The 25761-nt window shown below is 39.4% G+C and overlaps 1 protein-coding gene across 1 annotated transcript in view; it reads right to left on the bottom strand.

Annotated features, from left to right (window-relative positions):
- Window positions 1-25761, bottom strand: part of EP300 (E1A binding protein p300) — a 58751-nt gene that overhangs the window by 4674 nt on the left and 28316 nt on the right. Inside the window, exons 7-30 of the mRNA XM_015860798.2 lie at window positions 25483-25576; window positions 24607-24741; window positions 24169-24286; window positions 23595-23769; window positions 21852-21929; window positions 20850-20959; window positions 20227-20382; window positions 18750-19190; window positions 18151-18339; window positions 17333-17489; window positions 16694-16812; window positions 15205-15444; window positions 14579-14667; window positions 11957-12037; window positions 10290-10346; window positions 8794-8871; window positions 7954-8021; window positions 6348-6498; window positions 5867-6013; window positions 5364-5477; window positions 3434-3599; window positions 2637-2801; window positions 877-1038; window positions 266-547 (exon numbers count right to left, since the gene is read on the bottom strand). Of these exons, the coding sequence (XP_015716284.1) occupies window positions 266-547; window positions 877-1038; window positions 2637-2801; window positions 3434-3599; window positions 5364-5477; window positions 5867-6013; window positions 6348-6498; window positions 7954-8021; window positions 8794-8871; window positions 10290-10346; window positions 11957-12037; window positions 14579-14667; window positions 15205-15444; window positions 16694-16812; window positions 17333-17489; window positions 18151-18339; window positions 18750-19190; window positions 20227-20382; window positions 20850-20959; window positions 21852-21929; window positions 23595-23769; window positions 24169-24286; window positions 24607-24741; window positions 25483-25576 (3572 nt within the window). The remainder of the gene's footprint in view (window positions 1-265; window positions 548-876; window positions 1039-2636; window positions 2802-3433; window positions 3600-5363; window positions 5478-5866; window positions 6014-6347; window positions 6499-7953; window positions 8022-8793; window positions 8872-10289; window positions 10347-11956; window positions 12038-14578; window positions 14668-15204; window positions 15445-16693; window positions 16813-17332; window positions 17490-18150; window positions 18340-18749; window positions 19191-20226; window positions 20383-20849; window positions 20960-21851; window positions 21930-23594; window positions 23770-24168; window positions 24287-24606; window positions 24742-25482; window positions 25577-25761) is intronic.

Genomic DNA, 25761 nt, shown 5'->3' on the forward strand with positions numbered 1-25761 from the left:
TTAAGTAGCAACACCTTAAATGATTTACAGGAAATGCAATTCTGCTACTTTGAACCTCAACAGCTTGAAAGTAGGAGACAAAAATTTCACTGAGTAGCCAGCCAGTGTCTGATTAAGAAAAAAACATCCTACTTTCCTCAGAAGAAGGTTCCATAAGGTGAGCTGCACAGATCTTTTTTCTAAGTAAACATTGAGAAATTAGTTGAAAAGCACTCTGGGCACAGAAACACAGGGACACAAGTAGGGAAAACTTCACCAAACGTACCTCACACACAGTGCAGTGCCATCTGGTCTCCACATGATGCTTGCACTCGTTGCAGGTGTAAACAAAGCGGTCTTGGCTCTGCGTATGCAGCTCCACGAGCATGCACATGGTTGACCACTGAGCCCTTCGTAGTGAGGAGAACTCCAGGTGCTTGTCTCTAGCAAGGGTAAGGAAAGCATCGCGCCCATCCATCAGGTCGCACGGAATGAGTGGGTCAGGCTCAACGATGGGGGGAAGGGAGTTGGCTGCAGGGCCAGCAATGAGACGGATGACAAAGAAAACCTGAGAATTGAAGTAAAAACAATTAATGCTGGCACTTAACAAGACTTTTAGTTCAAAGTAGGGTGTACAATTCCAGGCCCAGCTCACACTTGTATGATGTGCTGCTACAGTAGAGTGAAGTTCCCCAGTCCTTAAAAACTTCTCATTGCACTGCATGTTGGTTTACCTTCTTTATAGCAAAGAATGCCCTTACTTCCTGGTGCTTTAGTGTACCACCCAACTCCCCAATCAAACCTGTATGATCTACACCACACAGTTCTGTTGGAAGGACCAAGGTTTTGGACACCTGCCTACTTCAGTACAGTACTTCTCATTCTATCAATTCTCACCTCTTTGTGTTTCTCCATAGTGGCATACAGCTTTTGGGAAAGGTCATTGGACACATTCGGCATGCCAGGCTTCTTCTTATTGCCACGACTCAAACTGCTCTTGTTCTTGCTTGTCTTCTTATTGTTTTTCTTTTTGGCATTTTTGCTGTCTCCTTTACTCACCTGACAATTTAAAAAGCATTTTATGTCAGGTATCTACATCACATCACATCAGCATTTTATTACTTTCACACCTTCTCTAGTAGCAGGACTAAACATACTTCACAGGAATTTACTCCGAAAACACTTATTGGGGTCCCCTGAAAGATTAAATTAATTCAATTGGAATTACTCTAGAAGATAAGATCAGCAATGCACGGTTCCGGGAACACTAAAAGCATAAATGTTTAGGAATTAAAGGGATAAAGTATGCTAAATGATATTTACTGAAACCCATTTGCCTGTGATAGTTGAACACCAAAGAATCTCCTGGATAACTATCAATGTGTTCAGCAAATGGCTCTTAATGCAATTCAAAATTAAAAATAACTGAAAACCACAACTGATACTGCACTAACCAGAGGTAAGACAGACTTACTAAACCTAGATTTAGTTTGTTACAGCCCTCTGTCCAACAGTTGTTTTTTGAACTAGATTATATCAAACTGATTTTAACATATAGATGTTCTTCCCAGTCCAAAAAGCCCTAGTAATGTAATTTCTACTATGAGGATATGATAGGAAGGTGCAGCAGTTAAACAAAACAAACCTTTAACTAACTTAGTTAACGTTAGTTAATGCAAGTTTGGTTTTAAGTTGCCTATCTCCCAGATGGCTCATAAACTTAAGCTAATTCAAAAGCCTTTCAAGAAGATGCTACAAGGACAGCAAAGGAGAACTACAAATTCTAATTGTAACATTAACTTTTTTTGATGCAGAAATCTCCTAGAGGACAACTCTAAACCAGAACAAAATTCTAATATGATGAGGAAGCAGCAGTGTTCAGAGATAACTAGAAAGTACTACTGTGTGGGCAAGACTACTAACTTCACCCTCAATTCACCACCTATTCCATGAAAGCTCCGAAGATCAAGGACATAAATTCCACGTCTATTCATTTTCAAATTTGTTTGTGAAGAGGCAAAACTCTTTTTGTTCTCAGTTCAATGTGAAAACACATCTGTTGTATGCTCTCCAGAAATAAAATGGCACAAACAAGACATTGACAAGAAATTGCTGTAGTTTGAGTAGCCCTACAACAACTCAATCTTATTTCGAGTTTTAGACCTTTGATACCTGAAAGCCTTCTACCGGAAAAAAGCAAAACAAAACAAAACACCCCAAACCCTGTGAGTAAATTACTAAATCAGAGCTGTCTTTCTCTGGTATTCTGCTACGATCATTACTGTAACATCCAGGCTAGTAGGAAGAGGGTCACTTTTCAAAAGTGAAAGGAAAAGGTTTCCTCTCCAGGCCAAGTTTGCAGCACAAACACTGATAACAGCTGAACTTCAGCAACAAAACACTCAACTAGTAGCTGTTTCATTTTAAAAAGTTTTGGTGATTGGTTAGGTTTACAGCCATGTGAACATCCACCGTTAATACAAACGCAGTTGGTTTTTTAACAGCTTTAACTTACAAAGCACAAATTTGAGCTTTATATTAGAGCAAAACATAAAAAAGCCAGCTAAACAAAGAGCCTCGGCCCTTTTTCTGCTTCAATTAGTAACAGGAAATCACAACTTTTGCATTAGGTCACAAAATAACAGAAGCATTCTTACATCTGTGCTTTCATTACTAGTGTTCTCTTCTCTCTTCCGTTCTTCCTCCTCTTGCTCAAGTTCCTTAATACTCTCCTCCAGAACATTTGGCCAGAAGTCCCCTTCAAAGTATGGTAGCTCTTTTGCACTCGTCAGACGGTCTTCTGTTGCCTGCTTAAAAATATCCTGAAAAAGTAACACACCAGGTTATCACTATAACAATTGAACTGAGTAAAGGTAAGCTTTTCAGTAAATGATTAAAAAAGGCACCAATAAACCTGAATTAAGTTTGTAAGAGTACAGTCTAAGTGCAGATTTAACACTGCATCATTTACAGAAAATTCCTCAAACGTTCCAAATATGTACAAATACTCATGTAACCACCTGATAGACTTCAATGTGCACACTTACCAGATGGGACAATATAATCCCTATATTGTCTACAATAGCTGAAGCTCCAATCATTTGGAAGACTTCACCTATTTCCAACTTTGTTAGCAGCCCAACGCTGCAACTATATTTAATGCAGGAATACTAGAGATCCCATAAGTTCTTTCTATTAACAAAAGAGACTTGCTCTCTCATACAGCATTCCTGAAGAATTTAGTTCGTTCTAACTCATCACTTTAAATCTCCCGCTAGCATTGATTTCAGAAGCTATATGGTTTGAATAGAATTGTTTTTTAACTCCAAGATTTTAGAGATCAAATCCAATAAACCAATATAGCACAAACCCCAGAAACAGACAATAAGTAGGCAAGGAAGAAACCAAGACAAGGCTGCTCAAAACCAGCCTCCAACACAGTCACCCAACAAACCTTGTAGTCGTGAACAATGCGCTCTGACACAGATTTGTCCAGCATCTTTTTGTACCACTCTTGCAGTCGTTTGGGTTTGGGTATCTTTTGGTCAGGAGGATGGCAATGGAAAATGTAGTCATCTCCTTCACTAGGTGGGCATGCCCAGATATGTCCAGTAGTATACCTAGCATCATTAGATAAAAAACAGTACATGTTGACTCTGATAGTTATTAATAGAGCTTGCCTTCCGCTCTGCCACGAGATGGAGCCACCACAAAGTTGGCTGACATTAACAGATGGATAATAATAGCTCTCAAAGATTTAATTCGAGTGTTCATTCAAGCTTAATTCACATAGACAACACTTGCATCTTTTCACTGACCTCTGGAAATTCAGCACTATATGCAGAATAAATCACAAAGCACTCATGCTTTCTAGTGAAGGTAAAAATCTAAGTCTGAAGTAGACCTGCAAGTGCCACCTGATAACTAATGAGAAAGATGGAGACAGCACAATCATTTGTTTCTTAGGAACATTTTAAAAAATGCATTTTCTTGTACAATTTGTTATTCTACTGTAGATTTTTATTTTTTTTTTTTGTTAAACTTGGAGACCTGTTTTAAAAGGTTTCACAATTATATCTAGGAATATAAAAAACAAATAGTCAATGTCAACCCAAGCTACTGGATATATAAACACCAGTACTACGAAGACAAATGACATCCAGATAGTAGCAGCTGCAGAAAATAAAATACCATGAAGATCACTTCTTCACTCACAGTCCTTCTCTATTAGTTTTTAAGAAATAACTCCCATGGGAAGAATGATCAGATCTCAAGTTAGAGAAAAATAACCATCCTTGGTGTGTTGAGAAACAGCTCTGCAGAACCCTACCCAAACCCCAGCAACTGCAGCCAGTTGTCATTCCTTCTGCCTGAGAAGGGAGAGATGATATTGTGTGACCAATATTGTTTTCCCAAAATGAGAACCTGATGTTACCCATTCCACAGAGAACAGCAATAAATAAAACCAAGGCTTGAGCTCCAAGCAGCAGTTTTACAGATTCCTAAGTCAGAAATATAGAAGAAAAGGCAGCAAAGAAAAGCGTAAAGTATGCCTTGAAAATTCACATATTCATCGTTTCTCCGCACTGTACTGAAAACAGTACAGTATCACTCTCCTCCATTCTGACTCTCCCAATTTTTCTCATGCAACTCATCCTCCAAAATTTCTTCATGAATGACTCTGCCAAATGATACCAGATACCTCTGACAATAGATTGATGTTTATCTTACTGCATTTTCTACTTGAGTAGTTATGATCATTTTCACCTTTCTTATTTCACTTGTTCTGTATTCTCTTTTGTGCTGCCTCATGTATTTTCTATTCTTTTGCACTGTCCTGTGTATAATTTCCTCCCCCTCTTCAAACTTTTCAGCTTTTCCTAATTTGAACTACTCTTTCTGCAAGAGATTTCTTAGCAGCCTTGCACAACTGTAGGAATTAATCAGTGCAGACTGAAGAAATGTACCTCTCTCCACACAGACAATCATGGGTAAGAACTTGCTGGCCCAAAGGAATTGACCCAATTGAAGCAGTGGCATTTCACAAGTACTGTACACAATCAACAAGGCCAGCAGAACTTTATAACCCAGACAGGAAGGTAAATTTTCCTACTTAGATTTAAGGAAGTTTAACATCAATCCAGAAACTCTTTATATACCTAAAGTATGTGAGAATCAAGCCTCTCCTGAAACACCTATTAATCTCCTTTTTGTCTTCTCCCTTTCTCACCTGTACACAGGTATTACCATTTTACTCTGTCACATGGTATGACATTATGCAGAGTATGGTGCCAAATAAGTGGTAGTAACTTGCAGTGAGAGCTATGGAACACAAATTTTCACAGAAGGAAACATTTAAAAAAAAACAAACAACAACTACTTACCCTAATTTCTTGACATATTCTAGATATCCAATTAGGATTTCATGATAGACAGCAGTCCTCAAGCATTTTGGGCGGAAGAAATGAACACTGTCAAGGTAAGATATATACACTCGCCTAGAAAAATACAAGGGGGCATGATCAGAAACAGATTTTAAGTTAGTTCTACTTTTTTTTCCATGTTTTATTTATTTGAAGGATCTCCAGTACAACAGCCTTCAAAGGGTCTAATCCTAATCTACTTCTAGAAACCAGCTGTTGATATACTAGCCTCCTCTGTCTAGAACCATCCAATCCCTCCTCTCAGAATACTGACAAGAGATCCTGAAGTCAGCACTGTCTGCCAGCCAGCATTTCCAGTAAAAAATGATTCTGAAATATTTCCTCCAGAAGCTGTTTTGTTTTAAGATGCTAATGGAAATAACAGTAACATCAAAGATTTTAGAGCAAGTTTCACACAACTGAAACGCTACCAAAATAAAATCAGTTACCAGACAGCTACTCACCTTTGATTGGGTGGGGGACAGTCTGAGCCATACTCCTGCACATGCATCCCAAAGAAGCACAAGTCTACACCATCAATCTCCTCAAAGGCAAAAAGCGCTTTTGTTCGATAGGGGAAAGACTCAGCCATCTCTCCACTGTCTACAAATCTGCAGAGTGGAAAGTCAAAACAGGGCGTCAAATACATTCACATATTAGAGAACATATATCAGTTTGTAAAAGCAGCAATGAGGACTACTCCAAGTGTCATTTTTGTGTAATTTTACACATAAACGCTTACAGACCACTGAAATATAAATGCATCTACTTTTTGCTATGAAAAACAATGGAAGTTCCTGTAACACCTGTTTGGCAAGAACTGATCAGTAGTGGGTTTTGAACTCACTAGTCTTTATCCTTTCTAAGTGATAGCATCAAATAGCTTCCCACCTTCCCGCACCTCCTCCTCAAAAGGAACCAAAACTGGAAATGGACAGAACATACCTTGCTTTCATTCCTGGCTTTACTTCGACAGTTTTGTCAGATGCATGTACCACCCTAACTGTAACCTCTCCTGCCTCTGGGTGATTCTGTCGCTTTAGGAAATCATTGACTCTGTTCTCTAAGAAGGTACCAAGTCTTGTAGCCGGTAACCCTGCAGAAAAAAATAAAAATCAGTTCTAAATACGTACATAATGGAACTGTTCAAACGTGATGGTTTGATTTCTCTATTAAGGTGTTATATGAAAAGCAAATCAATTGTTGCACCACGTTACTATAAATTAAACCATCATCTTCAAACATTACTTCTTTTAGATAGAGATGAGCTGTCTTTAACCTACAGACATGCTTGTGGTTTAGACATCATTCAAACAAAGAAAGATTGTGTTTCAACCCAGTTCCTGTTTTCTCTTAAAAGTCAATTGCAATTAAGGCTCTTCCTGAAAAAAAGCTTTTAATTACTGTAACTGGTCTACAAAACATTGCACTTGGACATAGCTCCAAGAGAAGACATAGAAGTAAAATCTGCCACACTAGCCAGCTTAGTCTCTCCAGTTACCAAAATCTGCTTTGACAAATAAGTACTAAATATGACTGTCTGCAAATAATGTAGTTTGTTCAGAGGTTGTTGTGTTGTTTTTTTTTTTTCCTGACCAAAATTGGGACAGAAGAGCATAGAGGTAACTGACAAAACCTGAAGTTAAAAGGGAGCCTAAGACTTGTGGTATAACAGGGTTTGTCTCAGTGCTGTTCACTACTTCTTTTAGGGTTACGTGCCTGTTAATCAAGCTCTCACATTTTACAGTTTAACACCTTCCAGCAAAAGCATCACTATGCTAAGCATGTAACACATGCAGACTGCTAGAAACAGAACTTAACAGGTAAACATCCATAAAATAATCCCTGCATAATTCCAATGTCCTCAATAAAAACAGCAAGTTTTGATTTTGGAAAAAAGACACTGAATTGAAACCTTGAAGTTCTCCACTTTCTATTTTATGAGCACAATCAAAGAGAACAGGGTGTTTGACAGAACTGTACACTTCTCAGCCTACCTTCATGCTTCAAGACAATTTACAGGGTTGGAAAGAACCCCACCCTCTATTCCAAAGCATCTCCTTTAAAAGTAACTGTGTAACACTAGTTATACTTATGGCTGAATCTCTATTCAAACATACTGATTTTCTAGCTTTTGGGGGGAGGGGAGGGCAAGGAGGCGTGGGGGTGGGAAGAGAGGGATGGAAGGGTGGAATAAAGTAAATGCTCAACTGATGCAGCCTTCAAAGCTTTCAAGAGCAGCAGCACAGTAATAAACATGTATTCACAGAATTAAGTTAGAGAGTAGTCACACAATAACTAATTCTCAATGCTATTAATCACGTAATAAAAAGACCATGTACCTTACACTAGCAGGACCTTAGAACAGTACATAAATCCTGAACAAAGGCAGCACTAGAGAATGCAAACATTCTCATCACAGAACTCTTGGTCAGAGCTGGCCAAATGTATACACCAAACTCAAGAGATTGAAATAAATGCAAAATGAGCACACAATACATATCTTCCCAATTTTTAAATGGAAGATTCGTGGTGTGAGTATGAAACTTACTTTTAGCAGAGAATTTGTTCTCTTTCCTGGTTCGTCCTGTTTTCTTTAGGCAGCCATCGCAGACAAAACTGAAGCAGAAATAAGAGAATGTGAAGAACACCCCAAATCAGACCATAAATCCCTTAGTATCTTATGACTGTAAGCAGAATCTTTCACCAGATAAGGTCTGGAAAATACCTTAACTGACATTTGAGCTAAAAGACTGCAGAGAGAATAGCGCCAGCAGAAATAGCCCGTTTTATAGCTGCAGTAGAGTTGCTAAACTTTAGGGGGAGCAGCTGCTGTCAGCTACCCCACCACCACCTGCAGACTTCAGCTCAGGAAAGAGGCTTTTTCTCTGGCAGATCTGACAATATTGACTTAAAGTATTCCCAGAAAAAAGAGTCTCAAACAGTTGTCTCTGATGAAGATGAGGTACCAAATTATGTAAAGCAAAAGCCTGGTTCAAATACATCTAGATTGCTTTTTCAGATTTAATCTGATTACTGAGGCCAAAAAAAGCGAATTCATCTTAAATTCTTTAGTGGTTACAGAATTTGAAAATGACAAAGCAATCTGAGTTGTACAGAAAATAGATTGGTAGGAAATTATTACAGGAACTAAAACTATCTTCAAACGTAAACAAGGTTGAGACTCTCCCCTATACATGGGAACATTTGAAACAGCTTCACAAGTAACAGTAAAACATGATTTCTGAATTCCAGGTTACCTTATGTGCTCTGTAAGTTTTTCAGGTGAGTGTGCAAATTTTTGGTTGGATAGCGTTTTTAATCAGACGCTTTTAAACATGAACTAACACTAGCAAATCTATCTTACAGTCAAGGAAGAGAAATTCCTCACCCAGAAGGCCAGATTATCTCATTGTGAAGAACACAGATCTGGTGCATTTTTCTTCCACACTCTATACATTCAACAAATCTGTAGAAAGAAAGAAATTGAGGTTAGCAGTACCATTAATTGCTTTTGTATTTTCCATTGTTTTAATAGAACACTGTTCTATTTCTAGTGTTTCTAGAACACTGTTCTAGTTCTAGCATTTAGGCTCCTAAGACTCCATATCAGAAATCATGTCCATGCTGAGAACAGTCTCCAAAATAAACTAAGAAACTGTCAGCTCAAGTCTATGCAGGGTCACGTTATTACCATTTGCTTCCTTTACCTCCATCCACCTCACTCGTTTCTTAAAAAGAAAGCCTTATAAGGATTAGACCTGTGAACTGCTTGTTGCTATAATAAAGATGACAAGTCATTCCCTGTGTCAGAAGCAAGAAACCAGGAGAAACAGTTGTGTATTAGTGACCCCACTACGTCTGAAGCCTGAGGAGCACTGCAGATCTACTACAGAAAAGTGGGAAAGAGGGAAATAGTAGCAATGTCTAGATATTTCCAGAATTCTAGAAGATATTCAGGGACAGCTCTGAGCTAAGAGTTATACAGTTCACTTCACAGAAGTCAGTTAACGTAGTTTTCCTAAATACCTAAAGTTGTTTCACATATCAGGACAATCTGACTCTTTCTGAACACATTTATTTGTAAGTCAGACTTAGAATGAATAGTTGTTGTTTATGCAGAGCACACAGCATTTAGGCTTGTATTTTAGTGTTGGGCTCCATCTCCACTATAACAAAGGGAAAGATGAGTTATGAATCAAGTTACTATTCCCTTCTTCCCACAGCCCTTGCAAAATAGAAGAACTGGCTGACCCTTACACCCTCATAGAAAGATAGTGTGGGAAGAATACGCTTCCTTTTTGCTCATTCATTTGAGAAAGAAGCCAGAATTTTTCAGAATTGCAGCATAGGTGTATAATGAAGGAGCATAAAGTGACTTTAAAAAAAATAATCAGGAAAACAAAGAAAAGCAGCTGAGTCACCACCATCTTTATCAAATGCCTACACTTCTGCTTCCAGAGCAGTGCAGAAGAACCATATTAAACAGATCTTTTCCTTGTACTACAGCAGAGTCCCGAAAGCAACTATTGCCAAATGACCTAAATCAGTTCTGAGATTTAAGCGCTTGCTGCAACCAGGTTTCAAAGCAAGTTACCTGCATTCATCCTTTGTTGGATCTACGTATAGGACAACAAAATGCACTAATTTCAGGCCATACATGTGATTTTACATTTTTTTGTAAGGACAGCTGTTGCAATTTGGGTTCTCAGGACAGAATGCCAGATACACTGCTGTTAGTTAGCAGCCCCTACGGGCTAACAAAAAGAGTTTCATGAAAATTGGAAGATGATGAAAAACAAAGCTGGTAAGTAAATGAGTATTATGTCTTTCACAAAGGAATTGTGATGCAATGAGGATCATTCAGAATGAGATAGCATTACTTACAGCTCAGGATCCAGTGTATCGTTTTTCCTTTTTGAAAACTGTTCTTTGTTTATCGTGCTGTGGAAAAACATGGAAAAACAGGCAATAAAGCTCAGTTTTAACAAAAGACATATATTCATGTCATACCACACACAGTGACAGAAGCAGATTTGTTTTAAATATAAACATTCACTAGCACTACAAGGAAGGGTATTTTATGAAGTGATGGACAAAGTGTGTGCCATCCTTGTCTCTGTTCACAAAAAAAAATTCTTCTTTATGAGATAACAGATTGTGACCTCTCTTGTTCAGTTTACGAAAGTAAATGGTAACTTGCTGATTCAATTTTCGGACCAGCTGTATCAATGCTTAACAGCTAAAGAACCATTTGATATGCCTAGAAACACCATTTTTTTGACAGGGAGGTCCCAGGTAACGTTTGATACCAGCCTGCTTCAAAGTAGTCCAGAGAAATCATATATGAATGCTCAGACCTCTGAAAAAGGGTGCTGCGTAATAGCAAGAGGTGATCAGTACCTCTGTCCCTGGGAAGTAGTGACAGAGATCCAATGCAACTAGCATGAACCTTCCCATCCTTTTTTCAGTGTTTATTCTGAATACTGCCACCTGTACAATTTCTCAAGCTTATTAACTTATAAACCATGCAATGTCCTCCCCCAAAAAAGATCATTACTCTTTTTTTTTGAGTACAGCTCAAAACCTTCAGAGTAATTGTTTGGTGCTCATCTTTCCCTCAAGGGCTTCCTTAGCCTTGCAAATGCCTGTTTCAAGATCTCTGGAGGAGGTATAAAAAGAGGGTACAAAGGAATGGAAGACTGTCCCAGCAATTTGCTACTACCATTGAAAAGGGAAGTAAACCCATCCACAGCCTTTTACCATTATCTGCTCAACAACAGCACAGCATTCCTCATAAGCAGATGGCACTCCAACACTGAAATACTTGAATGGCAAAAAGACATTTTCTGCTTCTGATTTAGATGAAAAGCAATCTGAATAGCAGGACATGGGGAAATGGTTTTAAGTTAAAAGAGGGAAGATTTAGGTTGGATGTTAGGGGGAAGTTCTTCACTAGGAGAGTGGTTAGGCCCTGGAACAGGCTGCCCAGGGAGGTTGTGGATGCCCCTTCCTTGGAGATGTCCAAGACCAGGTTGGACAGGGCCCTGGGCAACCTGATCTAGTAAAGGTGTATGTTTGGTGGCCCTGCTAGGCAGGGGGGTTGGAACTACATGATCCTTGAGGTCCCTTCCAACCCAGGTCATTCTGTGATTCTGAAGCTGAATACACGTTTAATAGCACACCCAGTCTATAAGCAGAATGGTATATTCAACTATTTCAGACTATGCCTGTCACCTACCTACCTGCCTGTAGGCATGGTTATTTTCCTCCAATCAAGTACTTTCATATTTTATTCAGAAAAACAGCGATTCTACTTTTTCCCCTCTAGTGGGATAGCTATGATTTCTTTTTGCTACAGTTTAATCAGACCAAACATTAAAGAAGAAATTTAGAGGACAAGCCCAGGCTTTTCCAAAGAATATCTCACCTTCTCTGCCCTGACCTAAGAAATGAGGGGGTTATCTAAAACTGAACTCCTTCCCTTTGAGAAGGCACTTTAGACCATGTTGCAGCTTATGAATGCAAAGCCCAAGCAAACATAAGGGACTCACGTTTGAGGTTGTGAAGGGTCATCTCCCAGAGAAACGCTCTCCCCTTGGATTTCGTTGAAGCACTTCTCACAGAAATGATACCTGTCAGCAAAAAGGCCATATTTGGATGAACTGCTCCAACCACACAACACAGCCCAAGCCAAGCAATGGAGCCACCAATCACAGCAGGCCAAGGAAAGGACAGGGGCAGAGAGCAGGTCATCAGCGGCGACAAGGACATTCAAGGATGCAGACTTATAGGCCCTGCATCAGTTGGTTTTTGTTTGTTTTGTTTGTGTGGGATTTTTTTTGTGCAATCAAAACCAAATGCAGACAATGACAAGATGAAGGAGAAAAACATGCACATGAACAAAGAAATGTGGGGTTGCAGGACAAAAACAAAAAGAGAAGCAAGACAAGACAACACAAAACAGAAAGCCAAGGCAAAGCACAGACTAGCATTATATCCCTCAAACAGGTACTCGAGCAGCAAATGATTAAAGCAAATTAAATGAATTTTTCTTTTTAGCATATCCATACCCTCTTCATTTTAATAATCCATGCCAAGTACAGCAAAGAATTAAAATGAGAAAGTGGAAAGAACAGAAACAAGGAAGAACTGCCACTCTGTGTATCAGCATAGCAGTTCTGTTGGCAGGAAGATCTGCAGGGTATCAATGGAAGAAGGGCAATCTTCCATCTTAATGTAAGAATTCTGAAAGGCTGCAGGATTTTCTCTCATTGGGAAGGGGAAGTTAAATATCAGACATTTCTAATAAAATCAGTCCTCAAAATCTTTCAGACACTCGTTATTGAACTGTCAAACTCCACATTGACAAAATACCTAATTTTAGCTGCATACAAAGTGCTCTGCACTGACACAATTCATCCACAGCCCAGAACAGTCCAGGTACCAGTACAATAAGCATCACAGAAAAAGATTTCATTTACATTAAAAAATGCAAAATTTGCTTGATTCAAGATTCTACCCCAGCCCTCAAATGTTTTGAAACTGTGGCCTCTCTACTACTGAAGTATGTTAATTGAATGCACAAGGCATCTAAAAATAAAAGGAAAAAAGTTGCAACAGTTTACTGTAAAGCCACAAAGCAACATAACAACAGCTGCTAAGCTAAGTCAGGGAGTCTTTTCTCCCAGTCTTCCCCTGCAATAATGCACAAAAGAATACTTCTGGGATGGTGCACTTGAGTCCACAGATGTACACGCATGTACGTATGTAACAATCTGAAAATCACATGCATGTCTTATAGTGCAAAGATTCCATTCTGAAGTTTTAAAACATTTAAGGATGTCAGATTTTGTGATATTGGTTTTTTGGTCCATCAAGCGCTATAATGTTTTTGAATCTTAAATCTAGAATTACAATTACTATGCAATTCTGTAACTATGGATTCTGGAAACTAATTTTCTACTTCCTTGCTCCTAGAAACCTCCATTCACTGCTACAAACCTTTACTATGCCTAAGAAAGTTAAGATGTAACTGTTACAACTGTTCTTTGGTTGCTTTTGCTTAATCAGGTGCTTAAAAAAATTACAATTCGTGTCAAATCTTCCTGGCATTCAAGTCTTTGTGGTTATTTTTGGTTTGTTTGTATTGGAAGGTGAAAGAACAGAGCAGGAATTAAACTGATGCAGGTGACATAATTTTGAGGTAATCAGCCCTCAGCTCTAACTGGTACATTCTGGCAATAGGCACAGGGACACAAGAGCTTTCAAATGTATTTTTCTGCTTCTTCCTGCCTCACTCTTCCAGTCAGAAAAGAGATGCCCTCAGAAATCAAAGATGACTTAAATTCTTGAATAAAGCCTCTGAAGACTGTTCCTTTAAGGAGACTACGGGGTGAAAAGAAATCAAACTATTCAACATATCAATATATAAACATTCAATGAAGACTTGCACCACAAAAAATTTTGTTCTTGTATGGGAAATTGGTAATCACAGCCTGAACCTTTGATTAATCTGCTGAGGTAAGTGTTGGGTCAGCTGTGGGAGCACAGGTGAGAGTAATTTAGCTGTGCTCCTGGAAGGGATGGAGCCTGACTCCACCTCCTCTAGACCTCATTTAAGGGCTGACCACCACTAAGGCAGCATCTCTTGGAGATCGCTCCCTGGTGGAGATTGCCTCAGCATTTCCCAGCGAAGACATCCATATCAGTGAGTTTTTCCTCATAAATAACCTTTGTTACCATCTTTGTATCATTCCACCTTATAGTTCTTCAATTAGTATCTTTAGAAAAAGAAAAGCTTGGTAAGTGTAACGTATATATGAGCATAACATACTTGCTCTGTTTTTTTTTTCCACGAAAAATACTGCTACATGGTAGCAAGCAAGTTAACAGACGTGTTTGATATCTAAACAACTAAAGATTTGCTTAACAATAGCATAAAAATTTAGTAGAACATCACACACATCACACACAAAAGAAGAGCACAGACTGCAGTGAATTTTTGCACAGAAATTGTTCGCACACAAGGCAAACTATTCAAGGGCATTTCAGCAATTTTTTTCTTATAACACAAAGGTGTACACATATGAAGAGGGTGTATATGTGTATACATGTGTGCCTTTCACAGATTGATTGCATCATGCACAAAACTGCACCAAGTGAGCTTCCCTTACCTGTTCTGGTAACTGTAGTAAGTGGCATCTCGAGGGATTGTGCATAGCTGTTTGCCATAGCAACACAAAGTCTGTGGCGAGAACTCCAACTGCAAAGAGGAATGGGTCATCTCAGTACTAATATGTTTTCACTTGCTCTCCGTGGGAAGCAAACATAGCCCAGACACCAACCATTACCACCTTATTCTGTGCATGGATCTCACAGCACAGCAAGACTATGAAGTACAAGAGTCCAAAAAGTGCTTAGTGGGCTGTTATTTTCAAGTTATGCTCTCTATTTCTAGAGAAAAGCTACCAAGACAATGGAAATACAACGCAGTCTCAACATACTCTGAAATTGGGAACACTTCTGCAATAACATCTTTTTCACTGACCATCAATGTAATTCTTCAGATGCCAAGTTTCTCCCCCTGCAAGGGCTTATATATGAATACATAATTTAAGCAATAGATAGTATTAGAATATACATGAATTCTGAATCTAGAATTACTCAGGACTGGTAAATCCTGTTAAGCATTCAGAATTTTTGACATAATGTAGCTGCTAACAACTGCAATTGTTCTATTTCTCCTCAGTAGCAGGGAGCGAGAACCAGACTAGGAAAAAAAAAAAATCATTTTCCCTACCTTTCTTCCACAGCAGTAACCGAGGCTCTGCATAACTGGGTCAATTTCTTGCTCAAACACCTCGGCCAGTTTTGAGCAATATTTATATACCCGGGATGTTTTGCGGTTGTAGAGCCAAGCATTATTGAACATGAGCCAGATATCATCTACATATTGCCATGGTTCTTGATATTGTCCTGTGTCAAGCTTCCTCTTGATAGTAGAAAGGTCCATGGGATTCTTCACTATGTCAAAATAATCCTGAAAGAGTAGCACATCAAAATATTGCTATAGAACTACGTTGTGAAATGACAGCATATGCATTCCCAGCACATACATCCTTCTGCAATACATCAAGAAAAACAGGTTCCTCCTTGACTTGACTGTCAAGCTCCCCGTGACGTGCACTGAAGTCTCTAATTCTGTATAACTCCCCTGTGCTTCCTTTTCATTATTCCTGTATTTCTCAGGTTCTATCAGTCACCTACTATCAATGAAGTAAAACACTAATTTTAGCCTGCAAAACAAGTACTACAGAAAGAAGGAAATGGCAGTACTTTTGCAGCTGCTGTGATCCAAGGACACATACAAGAACATTAGTAGGAAGAACTACTCTTAGTAGACCAGCCAAATAAGAAAACCCTATCTACGTACTAGATGATAAAAGATTCCATGTTTGTATAGGAATACATCTTCCATCTAAAAGTCTTTTTCCAATCTCCCTCATCAATTATATGATCATTTCTGTTAAGTCCTCCAAATGCAACAACCGGTTGAGAGCTTGTTTAAGAACATGAGAAACATCTATGCCTGCTTCTAATACAGAAGGCCTTGCATCTTTGCAGTTTAAACAAAAGCAGTAAAAACCAATGAAGCCAACCAAATGCAAATTTCAGACAAAAAAAAGTCACTCAAGGCATTTAAACAGAACTATGTACATGTATAGGTGAATAAAAAAATGCACGTGTGGTCAATCGAGAAGGTTTAAAACACAGACCCCTTGCAGGATAGTAGTGTCCCCCAAAGACAACTCTAAAGCAAGTGCAAAATTCAATGCAAACAAGTTCAGAAGCCTCCTCTTTGCTAATGAAAGCTTAATCAGTGAGTATGGTTGTTTTTTTTTTGAAGTGGTCTTGATCTGCTAAAGTTTTTACATAATCTGTTTTCTACATATTTGCATATGTTGCATTTCATAGGTGTTTTTCACCTATAGAAGTATTTTAATACGAATGAAGATCTACAAAAGGACCCCAAAACTTTGGGATCTGTTAGTAGTCACCTTGATGAGTGGTATGTGTGCTTATTTATCAAAAGGTAGACGGAACTGAAAAAACCTTTGAAAAAACACTTTTTCTTAACTCAAACACCATGTGTTCCACTGTCTAAGTCAAACCTCTTCAAGTGCATCAACACCGAGATGGAAGCAAGACAGACTTCAGTTGGTCTCAAATAGATGTTCTGAGAACAGTTCTGAGTTAAAGCCAGGAAAGCATCCTGCTAAGACACTCACAGGAATTCCTAGTAGCTGGGGATCCACAGGCTGTCGAAATGGAAGAGACTCTGGGTCCTGACGGTAAAGTGCCTCCAGTGTTGGCATAAGTGCCTGCCGCAACTCTTCTGGCTTGAAAACTTTTGAAAAACAATCAACATCAGAAAGATAGAAACAACTGTAAGGAGGAAGAAATCTGCTGGAAAGACATGGCGTATAAAAAGACTACAGGCAACAAGTATCAGATGCTTAGTAGGGCTTGTTTATCCTCGTAACACTGCATTCTGAGGAGGATATTAAAACAATTGTCTAGACATAAGAAAATGGTGAAAATACTTAGAAAAGATTTAACCATAGGAAGACAACATCAAATTTAAAAGCCAATTTACATTCCCTCCTGATGTCACAGGAATAAGCATGTCTAAAAAAATCTGCCACAGTCACTTCTATTTCAGTTGTACTGACAGTTTTTCTAACACTGAACAAATAATATTAGAGCTGTAAAGAACTTGACAAAAGATATTTACGTGTATTAAGTATTTGTTGCCCAAGAGTCACAAAAACAGTTCATGTAAGCCTACTGAGTACCAACGAAAAGAAAGCTCCTCTCTCTCTCAACACCTTTAAGGGAGATAGGAGAAATTCAACCAGCCTACTTACTTTTTTTCTTAGACTGTCCAGCTGCTGGAGAGGACTGAGTAGCTGGAGTTGTAGGTCTTTCTTCTCCCTCTGTCATTTCAGTCTTCACTTCTGTTTTCTTCTCTTCTTGTTCCATGGGGTCTGGTTTACATTCTTCCACTGCTGGTTCTACTTTAACCTGGAAAGCAGATTAGACCCTGTCACAGCTGCCTGTAGAGTCATTCAACCAAGTTTCTGTCCTATCAACCTACATAGCACTCGTCCACTGCTCTTTTCTAGGATAAGGCTGTCTATATTGCAATTGTAATTTGCCTAAAACCTGATCAGATATGACAGAAAATACCTTTAACACCACAGCAGCGGCAGTGAAGGGTTGCTAACCAGTTCTGAGCTGCAAGCAGGCAAAGAGGTATAGATCTTGCTGCTCAGGCAGTTCTGACTGTCTCTCCTGCAGTTCAGCTGCCAGGAGTCATGGTCCCAGCTGCCCTCACAACAAACTGTCACAACCCACTAAAACAGCCTGTCACATACACAGCCACTACTCCAGTGAGTAAAACTGTCAATAACATTCAAATGAGCATCTTGAGCACCTTCTTACATTAGCATTTACCAAAAAACTTCACAGTTCCAACCATGTTATCACAGTCCTTATTGTGGTCACTGGTTTCTACCATAATTTTACCACAAAACAGAGACCCTTCTTTAGGAAGAGGTAAGGGAGGTGACAAAACCACAGCAGTAGGTAGCATACAAACTGAAGTCTAAAAGGACAAGCTTGCATGGAGACCAAGGAGCTAACAACAGCAGTTATTCTCTCCAACAACAAACCGACAGCTCACCTCAGATTTCTCCTCCATCTGCAGCTCTGTTTGTTCTGGTTCCCCTTCATCTGTTTTTATCTCCATTTTCACTTCCTGCAAAGGTGGCTGCTGCTGCTCTGCTGCAGTCTGCTGTGAGCTCACTTCTGTGCTGCTGGTGGATGGGGGGTTGGACACCTGCCCATCAATGCTTACAGCTGGTTGTGACAGCTAAGGAGTAAAAAGACAAAACAAAAAAAACCAAAACACATTACAGACAGACTTCTAATTAACCTATTATTTTTCTATGCTCTGATCTACCTTTTACCTATAACCTTATTTCCATCAAGTTCAAATTCACTTTGGTACTTCCACTTGCTTAACCTGAAGTACATACTGCTAACACAAGTCTAGTTATAGAAGAAAGCACAGCAGACATTCACTGGAAGGTCTAGTATATAATTTCATATTGTTTCCCTATTCTATGCCATCACTATGCATATGCAGACATAACTAATGACCTCCCATGCATATTTCACTGTGCATTTCTCAACATGCATGAAAAGAATTACTTCCTCTGTGGAAATACCAGATCCTAAACCTTACATTTGCCCATTTGTTCAATTAAAATATTTACTTACAGGTGTTGTGGGGTGCTGAGGTTGCAGTGGTGCTGTTGGTGTGGGAACTGACGCTGTTGTACTCTGCTGTGACAACGGTTGCTGCTGCTGCTCTGCAGAGGGGGCAACTGGAACTGGAGGCTGGACTTGTGGAGGCAGCTGTGCCTGCGGAGGTGTTGGAGTCTGCCTCTGAGGGGGATGCATAGTTTGTGACTGTGGTCCAGGTGGTATTGCCTGAGGAGTAGGGGTGGGGACAGTGGTGGCAGCTGCTGCCGCCTGCTGTTGCTGTGATCCCAAGCCTGGGGGTGTATGGTGAGGTGTTGGGGTTCGACTTGGTACTGGAGAAGGAGAATTTCGGTGCATGGGAGGCTGTGGAAGAGGTGGGCAGTGAATATGGCTCCCTTGAGAGCCTGGAGCCATGGCAGGAGAATTCACAGGACAGGAAGAGCTGTTCATTTGTGCCTGTGGGAAAACAAGTACACATCTGCAATGACTTCAAATAGAAAGATGTTAAAACGGCTGCTTTCCCACAGTTACTGGCATACTCTTTCAAAAAGTGACAAACTTAAAAATATATATATATTTCAAAAGGAGAAACAGGCTTTTCATTTTGTATCACTTGAACATATAGCTGTTTGTAGTATACTCAGCTCTAAAACAGAAGTTTCAGAGTAAATAATACTCATCGATACATTCAAAGAATGACACACTTACACCTGCAGTTTGCAAAACATTTCTTTCAAAAAATGCAGATATGTACACCCTGAATATGCGGCGATACATGACAGTGGAAAGAATGGATTCAAATACAGTGTGCCCATGCCCCCACCCACAAGACTAGAAACTGAATTTATCATCAGAAATACATATAGCTGCAACTGCGCTATGAGATTACAAAAAGATGTACTGGTCAAGAAAAAAAAGCTGTCACTTCACAATAATCTTGCCTGCAAACTAGGAAGAAGCATCAACGAGAAGCAAACTGACGTTCCCTACTTCTTCCTGGCCTGAAAGGTTCTCACTGAAAAGGGAGAGGGAAAGGACAGAAAAGAAACTGCTAGACTGGAAGTTCCAATCTTTAGTAGTGACAACCATCCTATTCCCCAAAGGGCAGCAAAATACATTTGATGGTTGTGGTTGGACATGCCTTTTTAAGCCTTGTTCTTCCAGCATCTTTTAATTTCTCAGTCTCTACTGCTTTGCTGTTCTTTACTATATGAGCAAGATATACGAGCAACAAGCTCTTTCCTTCACAGATACAAACTTAAATAATTCTCTGTCACTTAAACTTAAGCCTGAGAACAAGCCAACATTTTACCCATACCACTACCAGCACAATAGCCAGGAAAATGCTGAGCCTCAATAAATGAATTCAGATGGTTACAGCTCCAATAGCATCTTGATAAAACAAATTATTCTCCATTATTACAAACTTGAACATAAAAAAACATCATATGACAGAGCCCACTAACACAACCTCCAAAAATCGGAAACTTACTTGAGAAACTGGTGTCTGATTGCTAGTTTGTGTCATAGGCATGCTCGCTGCATTCATTCCTGGGGAAGAAGCAGGGAATGGGTTCTGCTGCAGAAACTGATTTTGACCAGAAGGTTGGCCAACTCCTGGTTGTTGCATACGTGAAGGAAATCCCATCTGTTGGAAAAGAAAGGAACTTATTTCATATACTTTTGTCGTATGTTATAAAAACAGTTATCTCACCTCAGAAATTGTGTGATTGATTGATACTTATGCATAGGATACAGTATGGAAGGTCTACTATAACTCTCAAAAGTTAGAAATTATGACATCTGCAAACCAAAGGGATACTGATTTCAGACTGTGACTTCAATTTGTTCCTTGCTTCAGGAGAGCAATAGCCCAAAACTCCACTTTAACCTAGTTTTCAGTGAAGGAAATTACATGTATTTTTAATTAAATCACCAAGGCTGACCACATACCAGACACATCTTCTGTGGCACTGCAGAAATAAGAAGCCAAAGTGCCTACAGAACACAGGAATAATGTTTAAATTGTATTTGTTTTTGTTTGCTTATTTTAAGGAAGGCACAACAGCAGAAACCCATGAGCTGAATACCCAAGATGAAGGGAAGCACACTGACCTGGTTCATGGCCCCGGCCTGGCTTAGCTGTCCAGGGTGCTGAAGAGGAGGAGTTTGCCGGGGTCCCATTGGTGACAGCTGCATGTTCATATGGCCAAACTGATTCATTCCTGCACATTTGTGACAAAAACAAACAAACAAACAACAAAAAAAAAACCACTTATGATCAGAGGCCTGAATTCTCCTTTGGGCGCCATTCAACATTTGAAGAATGCTGTCAGTTTCTTTTTTTTCTTTTTTTTTTTTTTTTTAAAGAAAAAATTTCCAGTCATGCCATGGAAAGCACGTAATGGAAATACCTTCTTCTCCTATTGGTCAGTTAACAGAACAATTTTAAGTACTAAGCACTGAAGCTATTTCAGAATACGTATTGGCTTTTTTTCCCCTGAAGGACTTAATCCCACATACAATTTGTGATAGCTTGCATTATCTTAATGACTAGAAGTTAATTTATTGCAAATCCTGACTGTGAATCTTCATTTAAGTGCTCCTTATATTGGCTGCAATACTTCTTGAAAATACAACCAAGGTTCTACCCCAGAGCAGCAATTTTCATCATCCTCCCTCTGCTTTGGACATGCCCTCACCCTAAGCTGATCGGGTCTACCATCTCATGTTCACACAGAAACTTAAAAATAATTTAAAAAAAATTAAGTTCCTCATTTAACTAAGCAAGCAGTAATAAGCAGCTCACATCTCCAAGAAAATGAAACAACACTGTGCACAGAAACGCACACAAATATTTATATACACACACGCATATATGTATATAAAGCACAGATCTATTTTCTTGGTCTCACAGAATAAAGAATTATAGGGGTTGGAAGGGACCTCAAGTGATCATCAAGACCAACCCCCCTGCAAAGAAGGCTCCCTACAGCAGGCTGTACAGGACAAGTGGGAATACAGCAGGTGAAACGAAGGCTACAACACTTCAGCAAGAGCTACCTAACTCCACAATTCTTTCACAATCACAGTAGCAAATTTTCATATAAAATTTACCTGGCTGTGCCTGCATGCGATTCATCATCTGATTTGGCACATTAGCACGTATCAGTGTGGGGTCAGCTATAGGACCATCTGTAAAAAAAGATTCTGGAATAAGATTATGGCATTTAGAAACCACCAGTTTTTTAATCATTCTAGTGAAAATCTTCCTGTAAAAAAGAGTTAAAAAAAACAAGCATGGACACTGTCCAGTAATTTTAAACTAAGCATACTTAAGAGTCCCTCAAGTATGAGGTAAAACCCAATTGATATCCAGTTAACTAAAGATATTCTGACTTGCAGACAGATTTTAAAATGTGGACAAATATGAAATATGTTATTGAGGTACAATGAAAAACTCAGCAGCTTGTGAACATTCCAGACCACAGGAATTTATGCAAACTACTCTACGCTATTACTGCACCTCCTGATTGAAAACACTATAAAAATGGGCTGGTTTGATGTACTTTATCAAATCTCCAAAGTTTGGTTCTTCTAGCATATGGGATAAACAACCAAAATATCACATCTACTCCTGATCTAGAGGAAGTTACAACAAATAAATTCATAGTACCAATCTTAAAGGCCTTTCCTGCTTTTTGGTAATGCATATTGGTAAACCCAGTTCTAAGTTCAAGTATGAAAAGATCCAGACTGGAATTACCAATATACATTCATATTCAAAAAGGAGAAAAACCCCTCAGATTAAGCTTCTTATAGCATATCACTGGAACTACTGGATCATCGTGCAGCATAAGAAAAATAACCCCTGATTCTTACCTGTTCAACTGACTAATTCTGACTTTGACTCCATGTTCTTAGGACAATTTATTATATTGTCACTGACTGCTATACATCTACTCTGATTAGACATCTTCAGAGCTCAGTTTTTAACTGTGAAGTATCTAAAAACCATGCAGGAACGAATGAATGGAAGAGAAATATCAAGTGCAAGAACTAGTGTTACTTGTTTTCACCTGTTACCTGGCAAAGCCTACTGTGTCCTATAACTTCCTAATGCTGTGAAAAGATAACAGTCCTCAGTAGCATTACAACTTTGATCATTAGCTCCTTTCCAAAGTCACTTCAACATGCAAATGCCTAGTTATAAGGAAATATAATAGTAATAACCTGTTTAGCATTATAAGTGTCCATTAACAGAACTACTGTGAAACACAAGACAACTACATAGGGAAAAATAATGAAACCTGGTTGTCACAGCACACTATAAGAATTATTTGTTCAAAAAAACAAACCAAACCATCAAACACGACAAACAAACATGGCACAGGGCAAGCACTACCTGAACTTTCAAAGGCATAAGTAATACATTTTGTAGAAAACAATTTGATTATCAGACTTCCTGCTTAGCAGCAACAATAATCATTTCAAACACCAGACAGTTAAATACTATTAAAACGTGTTTTAACTTCAGACACTACCAGTCAATTCTAGAAGTGAGATTAATGAGACTGAATTTCTACAATGTCCTCTATCTCCTCTCATCTAGCACACAGGGTTAGGATACTTCAGTATACTCACAAGACCAAATAATTTTAGATAATCTATGGTCATTAATTAACAAATAAGCAAAACAAAGATGTTGCAAGTACTCCTAAACAGAGATGAATAAGTTCAGTTTAACGATGGGTAAACAAGGTATCAATGAAACAATACTGCCAAAATGCTCACCAGCACACCAGAAAAACACTATATATTTGACCCGTACCAAGCAACAACTAACCCAACTGTTCTTACTTGCAGACATCCCTGGCTGAGGCTGACCCATGTTAGGTCCTTGATTCACAGGAGCTTGTGGCATGCCTGGAGCACTTGGTATCATGTTTTGCTTCTGCAACCTTGTTCTTCGCTTTTCTTCCAGCTCCTTCTGAATCTTATAGATCTTCTCAGCTAGCAAGTGATAATACTCTGCCTGTTGGGAGAGGAATACAATCCAGGAAAGGGAAGGAGACGTTAAAATAAGGCAACAGGTCACACTCAGCAAAGCTTGGAAAACATCCTTCAACATGCACATTCGAACTCAGGAGGGAGGAAGCTTCCCCTCTGCAGGGCTGGCAGGGAGGTTTGTGGGCAAACACAGGAACTGACAATCATCAGGGCACCACACAAAATTTTTCTTTTCATCCAGCACATTTCAGGCATAGAACAGCAAAACAGGCACCATCCCAAATCCCAGCACATCTGCAGCTGGCTGGTTCCTAGACTCAAGCCAGCAGCTCTGGGACCCTCTGTTTTCTACCCCTCTTCCTCTCCAACCACTACCAGATGGGATTAGAGATACACAACCAGGTGACAGAAGACAGCATCTTACCCTGCTGTTTGCTGATTCATACATATCGCCTTCCACTTTCCGAGCATATGCCACCAGATTCTCCATACGCCGATCCTTCAATGCTGCAGGGTCAGGTGTAGGAAATATGGCTTGGACTCTGAAGAAAAAGCATGCAAGCTATTAGGATGTTTCCAAACCTGGACCTCAGCACTAACCCCAACTGATAGGAACAGAAAGCAATAAGCAATTTTTTGAGGGACTGAGGCACTGCTGCTGTCCCTGAGTGATGCTCCAGGTGTGTTGATGGGCTCAGTATGGAATGGAACATTTCCCAGACAACAGCCCCAAAGCAGCATGTGCATCTCCATGAAGGACAAGAAATGCAAGAACACCTCCCATCACACTTCTTGCCTTTCCTTCTCATTGACCCTTACAAGCTCTGCATCCCAGCCCATTGTTTTGTTACTAGCTACTCACAATTTATGAACAAGATGATTTCGGAGATCCTGAGTAATATCTTCATGCCACTGCTTTCGAATTCCTGTATTGGATGGCTGAGCTGTTGGCATAGCCCCCAGACTAGCAACATTGGCGCTTTCACTCATCATGGAGCTTCAAAAACAGAGTAAGAATTTGAGGATGGAAGTCCAGCCCAAGTTTAGTCATCTTACAGTCAGAGCCTCTTTTAGAATAATGTTAGTACAAAGTGCTAGTTCAGCCATTCCCTAATCAATGGACAAACTGTGCAGAAATAGCAGCACAGACACCAAAACAATGCATCCCTCCCAGGATTAAAGAGGGCAGTTAAAAAGTACAAGCTGTGCTATCCAAGGATTTTGAAAACTGGAACAAAAGCCACAAAATCCAGAGGGAGAGATAACAATCAACGGAATTTATCCCACTGTTTATGCAAAAAGTGCCATGAGACTATTAAGCATAAGGATTACTCTTACACCTCAGTGAATATGTTGCCCCTTAGTCCCACTAAAGACCAATAGCAGACTTGTGGTATGCCATCCCCATCAGTAAATGCGCTGGTGGGTGCTTCAGATCTGCCCAGTTACTAATTCAGAGATAACATCTGTAACCTCTGTGGCCTAACAAAACCAGTTTGCAAGCACTTAGTGCAAAAGTTAAAATGAACACACAGATAGGATAAAAACCAAGATATAACAACCACGAGGCTTCTTTTCCAACTGTCCTTAGCAGCTATGATCAGCTCTGACCCTCCCAAGTATAAGCACACAAGATCCTTATATACACCTTTTTCATCTTCATCTCATTTGTTACAAGCAATCATCAGCATCTGTAGCTGAATCAAAACACTGGGTTGCAAAGAGTTTGTCAACTTACTTTTGAGAATTCATGGTTGAATGTAACATTGAGTCAGACAGCAGACTGGGGGTTTGAACTCCTACTCCTCCATTCACCCCCATTGGATTTGCACCTAGAAAAAATAAGTAGTATGAAATAAACTGTGCAGCTACTGTGCATGATAAGCAATTGTTCAGAAACAGAGGTCTAGACTTTTAAGTACTTGTATTTCAAAAAAGGAATTTAATTACTCTTTAATGTTTACCCTCTTCCTTTTACCACATTGAAGTCTGAGGCACAGCACTGATGTCCTCCAAG

Source organism: Coturnix japonica, chromosome 1 (genome assembly GCF_001577835.2).
Source record: "Coturnix japonica isolate 7356 chromosome 1, Coturnix japonica 2.1, whole genome shotgun sequence".
NCBI lineage: Eukaryota > Metazoa > Chordata > Aves > Galliformes > Phasianidae > Coturnix > Coturnix japonica.